Source organism: Coffea eugenioides, chromosome 2 (genome assembly GCF_003713205.1).
Source record: "Coffea eugenioides isolate CCC68of chromosome 2, Ceug_1.0, whole genome shotgun sequence".
NCBI lineage: Eukaryota > Viridiplantae > Streptophyta > Magnoliopsida > Gentianales > Rubiaceae > Coffea > Coffea eugenioides.
In genome coordinates, this window is record NC_040036.1 from 16,717,575 (window position 1) to 16,726,712 (window position 9,138).

The following is a 9,138-nucleotide window of genomic DNA, read 5'->3' on the forward strand; positions in this document are numbered from 1 at the left end:
TGAAAGAAAGAAGCCAATTGAATAACTTTAGGTGAGAATCAGGCAACCCATTTTCCACTATAATTCGTCTCAATCATTTAGGTAAGTAAATCTTTTATGACCATTTGTTGCCTTGGATGGTTTAATTGACCTTACACCATGTTAGTTCTTGAGTTCAATATTTACCTCTCCCTTCTCTTAGTTGCCAGATTTGCATCCCCTCCCCTCTTTCCCTGTTTCCCAACCAGTAATAAAGGCCTTGTAAATTTTTAACAAATTTATAATCTCCAATCGACTACGCCATTTGGATTAATTGCACGGTATAGTTGGGTTAAAATTTATCAGACATTGTGCCAATTATGTAAAATGCACACACACATTTGCTTCATTTCTACAAGAGAAAAAGGTACTAGCTCACTTAAATATATCAAATATGCCTTTTGAACAAAAACCGAGATAATTTTGAGAAATTTTCCAGTAGAGTTTGTATGCATCTCACTCAGCACCGATGAGGTTTCTAATGATATATACATTTACCTTCCCTATTTTGATTTTGCATGTAACAATATCATAACACATCATGTTTGTGGCAAAAATCCATACGAAATCTGAGAACTGATTTCCATTTACATGGCCAATCATAATATTCTTATTTAACTTAAAAAAGGCATAGTCATGCAGGTACAAATGAGCAAATTCCAGCTTCATGAGCCCTTTTTTTTGCATTTCGATACCCTTATTTCATTTTAAAATGTTACTTCACTTTATTGTAGTCTAATTAAGGATAAGCGGGAAAGAATATTTTGTACAGAGTTTTTTTTTTATGAATTTTGTATATCATGACTACTAAATTGGCTCAATTACAAGAAAGTTAAAGTTAATGGAAGTGTATAATCAAAAAATTCAATGGGCTATGTGCAATTGTTAAAAATTTCAGGGGCGGCTTCTGAAATCACTCCTATCACATTTTTGTCTACACAGCCCTTTTCTCCACTTGGACTTTTATCTTCTGATTTGGGCTTTATCATTTTCCAGGGTTCACTTTAATATTTAGAGGCTGCTTTATACCCCAATAAGTAAATAAATAAATAAAAGCATAAAACTAAAAGCTGACATAGTAAAACAAACTTCCATTTCCATAGCAAAAGTCTCGGAAGAACAAAAAACAAGCACTAGTTAAATTCCAAAGTTGTGTACCGTATAGAATTTGGGTAAATTTTATATACACTGTCAATATATACACTATCACGGTCAGATGGATGACACATGAGCAAATTTTGAATTTTACGGTCGGTATATCATATATGTAATATATATAATAGTGTAGTGTATATACTGACAGTATATATAAGATTAATCCATAGAATTTTTCCAAATGTTTTAGGCGATGTAATGTGCTTCCTTACTGATCACTATCTCAACAGACCTGTCCCCATCTCAATAGATAAAGGAAACATAAATTTGGCTATTAGCTATCTCAATAATGAGCAGCTTTATGCTTCTCCCATGTTCCTGTTTCGACTTATAGTTACAATCTGAGCTACTGCAGCAGCAACTGCACCAGCTGACAGTTGTGGTCCAAAATGTACTTGAATTCAAGACAAGGTTTGGGACCAGAACTACATAGAGATGCAGACACATCTCAATAGACAGAAGGCAGAGGAAAAAGTGTGCCCTTAATCATCATAGGTAGTATCTTCCATGGCCATACCAATCGATAAGGACTGCATGACCAGGGCTTGAAAGAGCTTAGCTGGCTTTAATACTTTGGTTCCTAATAGTGGATCCTGCTTTAGTGTACATTTCATCGTGCTATGGCCATATATCACGAAAAAAAAAAATCATATCCTTGTGATTTTAAGTTCTGATGCCAATAATAAATTCCTTGTGTTTCTCAAAAAAAAAAAAAATCGAGCCATGATGCAAGTAATTCTGCGTTAATGAACAAGATTTTGATGAAAATTCATACTAATGAAGAGAATACGGAAGTTATCGACACTGGGAGTGAACTCAATGTCACTAATAATCATGAGGAGATGTGAACAATGTGGCAAGAGGGCCAACTATTTTGCAAATATTCTAAAGGCCTTGTGCGGTACAGATAGCAATCAATCTCTTCTAACTTTGGCTGGAAATTCTCATAGCAGGAAAAAGAAGTAAAACTGCATACTTGAGCCAAGACAAAAGTATACCCAGATGACCTAAATGCTGCTGGTAGATCGAGAAGAGGGATCTAAATCTTTCTTCCACATGGCCTCCACTCTCTGGAAACATTTCAATGGTCTGACCTGTACATTTAGGCACACGTTATCAATCATCAGCACAATGAATGAGTGAAAGACTACCTCATCTGCATCCTATATTATTAACAAGTAGATAGGTTTCCAGCCATTTTCGAGGTTAGAAACGGATTTTTTGCAAATCAAATTGCAAAACCCCACCTAACAGCCACTTGCTCAATAAATAAGGATGCAAAATTAAAAAAGTATAGACATGCAGTAACGCAGACACAAACAACAGACATCTAGACGGATTTGAAGAACAGCCTGACCTTCCAACGACTTCGGTGGCCAAATTTGTTGTAGATGATTTCCAGCTTATGAATTATTTGCTCAAATGTTGGTCTATCTGCTGGAATTTGGCTCCAACATTCCTCAATCAATCTGCACAAAGACAATTGGAAATATAAAACTTCTGCTACTAGATAATTCAACACAATCTGCTGCAAAAAAATATAATTGCATCATGGAAGAAACAGAAGATGATTTATTTGTCCACATGTGAGGAGATACAAAATTTTCACAAAAAAAGTTCCAAGAAAAAAAGGACAACACTTTTTGATAGAAAACGAGAGGAAGATTACATTACACTTTGTCAGGATATTTGGTTTTGGCATTTCTCTATAGTTGCAGGGATAATAATAATAACATCTCTTTCACAATTAGGATAGTCTAACAATGAGCACAAAGAAAGGTTTAGAGTTTTTTGAAAACCTCGAAGGTGCATGACTGCACCTGCGATATCTCAAAATATTTCCCAGTGCAATTGCATCACATAATATCTCAGCAACTAGTTGCAACACACCAACTATATTCTAGGCACAGCTCAAGGTTGCACAGAGTGGAAATAAAGAATAAATGCCAGTGAAGACGGCCAAATGCACTGACAAAGCATACCAGGAACACAAAGAAAAGCTTAGCGTACTGCAATTCAGAGAATCTGAAGACAGTCAAAAACATTTCAACCCAATAATGCTGCATGCATCATTTGAGGAGAGAGCTATCTTATTAGCACAAGTTTTATGTTTGAGAAGAAAAACTTACTCTTTTATTCCATGGGCATAAAACTTCGTTGGAGCTTTAAAAGGAGGGCGCTGTTTCATGGCATATAAATCAGGAACTTCACCTGCTTTCTTTGTATAAAATGGTGGGCATCCTTCAATCATCTATGGTAGAGAACATCACAAAGATTAATTTACGAGACTGTTTGTGACAAAGAAAATTTGTCTAAATAGTCAGAGCTTACCGAGTCAATGAACCACAGATAACCCAATAAAATAGTGCAAATAATTGACCAACTTGTCCTCCATGGGAGTGATAAAGAAATTGTGCTTCAAATTAGTTAGCAAAAGGTAGTTTGTAAAGTTCTCAAACAGATTCCTTATTTTGATGGGGGGAAAAAATAAGTGACATCAGACAAAAAGGAAAGTAAGACATGCTAGAAGAGGAATCAACAGACTCTGTTTATATTTGGGTAATTGTAAGAGTCGTTATGCAGACTTTACACAGGTATGTAGCAAATTAGCCCTTCAAAAACAAATTGAGCTCAAGAACAAAGGATGAGACCTATATTTGGGGTGATAAGAGTGGCTATGCAGAGTTTACACCGGGATGTAGCAAACTAGCCTTTCAATAACAAATCAAGTTCAAGAACAAAGGATGAGACTACCTCTTGTAAAATTAGAGCAAATGAAAAAACGTCCACCTTGGTATCATATTCTTCATCCCTGAAAACCTCAGGAGCTTCATATCGGCCTGTAAAAAAACCAAAAAAAAAAAAAGTTAACTAAATAATGGGCTCATCATGTAGGTCATCAAAATCAGATAACTACGCTGTGTGGATGGAAAGCATGCTCCAGATGTATATTACATCCTACTGGGCAGATAAATAACAAGTTATATTCAGTCTAGTGGCTCATCAATTCAAAGTACACAGACTACCAAAAACTCTCATCTAGTGCTTTTCTCAACGTGTAGCAAGCAAGCATCTATGAGAAGGACATCAAAAGTCCAAAAAGCAGCACTCACAAGAAACTTCATGATATGATAGAGGCCTATCTTCTTTAACCCTTTTGGCAACTTTTAGTAGCTTGGTAACTCCGAAGTCTGCAACTTTGAGATGTCCAGAATCATCTCGCAATATGTTTCTGTCATATTACGTGTACACAACAAAAACAATAAATTCAAACCAATTAGCCAAATGTCTGGATGTCCAAAGTTCAGCATTTTTTCTTTGCATATGAAACTGAGAATTTGAGGAAGAGAATATTACGAAGGCTCCAGATGTCGATGAATAATTGCTTCTGGTTTAGTTTCATGTAAATAATTCATTCCTCTGCAAGGCCAAAGGTAAAAGAAAGTATTCAGATCCTGCTGCAAAATCAGAATTATCACTTTTTTCACCAATAACAACTTTTGATATCCTGAACAAAATTAAAAAGCTTACTCAAACAAATCAAGCAACAGCTATCAACTTTGCGACTTTCATGTAGATATAAAGAAAGAACTTTTGTACAAGAACAATAAATCCAGCAAACATGAAGTACAAAATCCGAACAGTGAAAAAATAAAACCAAAGTATCTCTCCACACAACATGATTTATACCTATGGGCTTGTCATATTATACAGATGCTTCTACGCTTCTATCCTTCCACACTTCAAAGGTTATAAATAAAAAATAACTCTATCGGCCAAAATTTTGGCTGAATTACATGCACGAAGTTGATTGGCATTTGAGCAAAGATTATTGGAAAATCTTTCCAGGATCTAACAATTAAGCATAACAAGCAGCTCTCTGAATAATGTTATAAAGTACATAGGAAAAAAAAAGAAAGAAAATAACCATGATCACTATCTCCAATGGCAATTACTGCTTATTACTACTTAACACCAGATCCGTCAACAGACACCAATCCGAGATTCATATTTACTAACCACAGATCCATCAACAGACACCAATCCCAGATTCATATTTACTATTATGTACCATATGTATGATGCCAATCCAAAATTTGATTGCAAATTTAATTATCATATGAATTATGTCATTGATGTACAGAAGATAGAGTACATTACATACCTTGCAATATCCAACGCATATCTGAGAGCTATGGTAGGTTTAAGGGCTCTTTTTTTCTCCAACAATGAACGCAGATCACCCTGGAGGTGCACAGAGATCAATATCGAGCTAACTATTCTAAACATTAGTCACATATTCATAATGCCATAAGATTATTTGCTTCAAAAATTAAATATCTGCCACATTTGAAATCTCTTTAGCAAATATTCAAAAGACTAGTTAAAGAACAACATAACTGTAATCTATGATATCCATATTTGATATGTGACAATGCCGTTAATGTGGTTACCTATGCGAATGGAGTTAACTGCATTGAAAAGTACATTAACCACATTAACTGCATTGAAAGCGTAACCCAATGCATTGATATATGACAATGGATTGATTAAATACATCTATCAGTGCAGTTAATTTCAAAACCCATATCACCCAGCGATAACAATCATTACGACATCTTGAACTTCAACAATGGATAGCTAATTATTCTTCATTGTAGTTAACTTTTGGACTGTGGTAACCTCCTGCCACCGAATTAGAGCACAACATAATACCAAAAATAGGATTGTTTTGGAAGTTGAAAATCATGTTATTCACACAATCCATATCATCTATGAATGAGATAGGGACAGAAATCTAGAAGTGGAAAAGTTGCTGACAGAGTGTCTCTCCATCATCCTCCTCACCACCTACATGCTACCTTCTTCCATACTAGACAACAGTGAAAAACAATTTGTAACCAAGCAAGCAAACCAACCAACCAACCAAGCAAGTTTGAGAAGAATAATGACAATTATTGGATAATTAATATAACCAAGCAAAATGCTCAAGTAACTTGTGCAAATCCATTTTCTACATATTTTTGTTATCCTGTGACCACTAAATTGCTGTACGCTCAAGATGCTGATCACTGAAACTCATATTACTGCAATAAAGTACCAAATAAATTGATAAGCAGGATAATGCTCAGAGATGTAGCTGACCATCTAATTTATGTTCATTAAAAAGTAACACATAAAAGAATTGAAGCTCCTTTCTAATAACTAAAAAGAAGAAGCATCCTTGCAACAGTAATTCTGTATTGGCAACAAGAAAATTTGTAAAGTCAATCTTTATACTGTGAAAGCTATTAGGACATGAAAAAAACAGACAAAAATTGGCAGAGAAGGAGCAAAAAAGTATTTAATCTGGTTTCAATTTGCATTCATTTTGAAAGTATTCCAGGGGTCAAAAGTACCTTTGGAAGATATTCTATCACAATCATCATGGGGCTGCTTTGTGTAACAGCACCAAGAAACTGAACCAAATTTGGATGTCTTAACTTCTGAAGCAAAGCAAGCTCATCTCTAAATGACCGCCTGCACAGGTATTAAACATTCACAAATTTCATACAATTTATAGAGAAACGCAACTGTATAAAACGAAAAATATCAAAAACAACAAAAATATAACATAAACAACTTACACTTTATCTTCATCAGAGATGACTTCCTCTCCAAACTTTTTCACTGCAACTTTTGTTCCTCGCCAGGAGGCTACTTCGAAAGTTGTTCCCTAACATTTGCAACAAACTTTCAAGCATTAAGCAGCTATTTAAAGAATCTGTCAAAATGTTTCAATATCATTCTACCAAGTATTGAAAATGCTTAATACACATAAGTTTCAATGTATACTTATTGGAAATTATTGAAGGTCTCTATTTCTGACAAGTTTCCATAATTAAAGTTACATTTCTTCCTGATTCCTCTGCCACACAATCTGAGAGCCCTAAACATACATATACCATCTTATGATACTGATAAACTGCAATATTATATCTGAAACTAATAAGTAGTTGACAGTCTCCAACAAGAATATAAAACCTTATGAGTCCAAAACTCACAGACTCACCATCAACCTTCCCCTCAAGAGTTCAAAAATATTTAAGTTGAGAACAACGAATAAAAGATCTTGTAATTACAAAGATAACAAAAAAGAACACTTTCAAGTCATAGAGCCACTTTACATCACAACTCCAAGCAAACTTTATTAATTGTCGCATACTCTGTAGTTTTTTTCTGAAGACTATAAAGCGAAATAATGTTCTCACAATGGTTAGGAAGAAACATAATTACAGATTGCTCCAACACAGATGAAAGCTGTACTTATCCCACTGAAACATGAATTTTTTCCCCATGTACTTATAAGTTGTAATCTTATGTCAAGATAAAAGTAACCTAACAAAATGGATTATTCCACCTGAATCCTTAATATTTCTTTCATTCTCACTTCACAGCTCAAACTTTTAATTGGACACACGACGCCCTAAAGTTTTTCTCTAGCAAATGATAACACTTTCCTATTAATTTGCAAAGAAAGCTTTAGAATAGAGGAAATCCTCCCATTACATCAAAACAAACTCTAGTGTTCTATCAACACTAGAACTATACATAAAAAATCAGAAATAGAACAAACACAAGTATAATGATGCCCCAAAGTTACTAACTCCTGCCACACCACACCTCAGACATTTATCTTGGGCACACAATCCCAAATTACCCTCATTTCATACACTATCCATGAAACTAGAACAACACATGCATGCATACATTGCCACTCTTCCTTCTCAGGGATCAAATTGGCATCAGTTCTTCAAAATTGCTAAAAATAGCATATAAACGTATAGGTTTTCATACTTCCATCAATAGTGTGGGTGACTAAGGTGATTGGGACCTTTTGCTAACTTCAAGTTATAAGTTCTCCAAAATAAAAGTAACGTTACAAAGTGAGAATCAATCAAAACATTAGATGTGTAAAGTCAAATTGGTCCTGGTCTTGTGCCAAAGCCCTCAATCAAGTTCCTTGATATCCTCAACTTGACAAGGCCAAAACCACTCAGTCTAAGAATGGAAGAATAGCATTTTATAAGTAGATAAAGTAGTTATAGGTCAGATTAATAACATAGCATAACTGTGAATTCAATTTTGCATCACATAATACAGAATATTTAAGGGAAAGTAAAACAAGAATGAAGGATTCACTAAATGAAACCAAAGAGTAATCTATTACCTTCTTTATCTCAGCACCAAAAGTGAAATCAAGTTCTTCAGGATCAATCTCGTATTCAGGAATTTCACGATAATTTTTGACATGCATGGGAGCCATCTAAATAAATGTATCCAATAAGGAGAATCCAAACGTACAGATATCAGTTAAGTGTATCCTCTTATAAAGACCCAAAGTAGAGGGCAGGGACTGGAAAATCAAATGACATACCAAAGGCTTTGCACCATGCTTCTCCAATAGTTTGACCACATCATGATTTTTGTAATGAATAGCATCTGAAAGAGGCTGTTAAACCAAGACGTCATTGTTGTGAAAAAGATAAACAGACAAGGTGAATGAGAAAGATTCAAGCTTTCAGTTAGCCATTGAAACTAAGGTCGACGTGAAACACAGAATTTAAAGAAAGAAAGACGGCAGACAGTTAAATGATATTCTTCCAAAAACTATACTACACATAGTGCGATGATTTATATCCCTCTTCCCTTCTCTTCTATTGCATCAATCCTTTTCTGCCTCATAAATACAAACTAGAAAGAGTTTTTACAGCATAATATAATGGTATAAACTTATGTATGAAACATATGAGCACGATGCTCAGAAGCACAGTTAGGAAGCATTTGCACCTTAAATTTTGAATACTATCAGACACTTGAAGATGTCATCATCACGACCATCAGACAGATTATGGATTATTACTTTTTCTGTCTCCATTATTTCTTATGGCAAACAAACAGAATCAACTCTGTCCAAAGAATGCT

The 9,138-nt window shown here is 34.7% G+C and overlaps 1 protein-coding gene across 1 annotated transcript; it reads right to left on the reverse strand.

Moving 5' to 3' along the window:
* Positions 1 to 1,912: 1,912 nt before the first annotated feature.
* Positions 1,913 to 9,091, reverse strand: LOC113758092 (integrin-linked protein kinase 1-like). The gene is made up of 12 exons (XM_027301126.1): positions 9,020 to 9,091; positions 8,591 to 8,665; positions 8,384 to 8,479; positions 6,801 to 6,889; positions 6,573 to 6,693; positions 5,339 to 5,418; positions 4,531 to 4,593; positions 4,287 to 4,405; positions 3,928 to 4,013; positions 3,303 to 3,424; positions 2,531 to 2,642; positions 1,913 to 2,267 (listed from the first exon to the last, which is right to left on the reverse strand). The coding sequence occupies exons 1-12, from the start codon at positions 9,089 to 9,091 to the stop codon at positions 2,181 to 2,183; spliced, it is 1,122 nt and encodes a 373-aa protein (XP_027156927.1). The 3' UTR covers positions 1,913 to 2,180.
* Positions 9,092 to 9,138: the final 47 nt, after the last annotated feature.

What these genes read in the sequence shown, in the direction of transcription:
- LOC113758092 (XM_027301126.1), bottom strand. Translation starts at nt 9,091, where the DNA reads ATGGAGACAGAAAAAGTAATAATCCATAATCTGTCTGATGGTCGTGAT. An exon ending in TTGGTGCTGAGATAAAGAAG is followed by an intron (nt 6,890 to 8,383) that starts GTAATAGATTAC and finishes TGCAAATGTTAG; the next exon opens with GGAACAACTTTCGAAGTAGC. An exon ending in TGATAGAATATCTTCCAAAG is followed by an intron (nt 5,419 to 6,572) that starts GTACTTTTGACC and finishes GTGCACCTCCAG; the next exon opens with GGTGATCTGCGTTCATTGTT.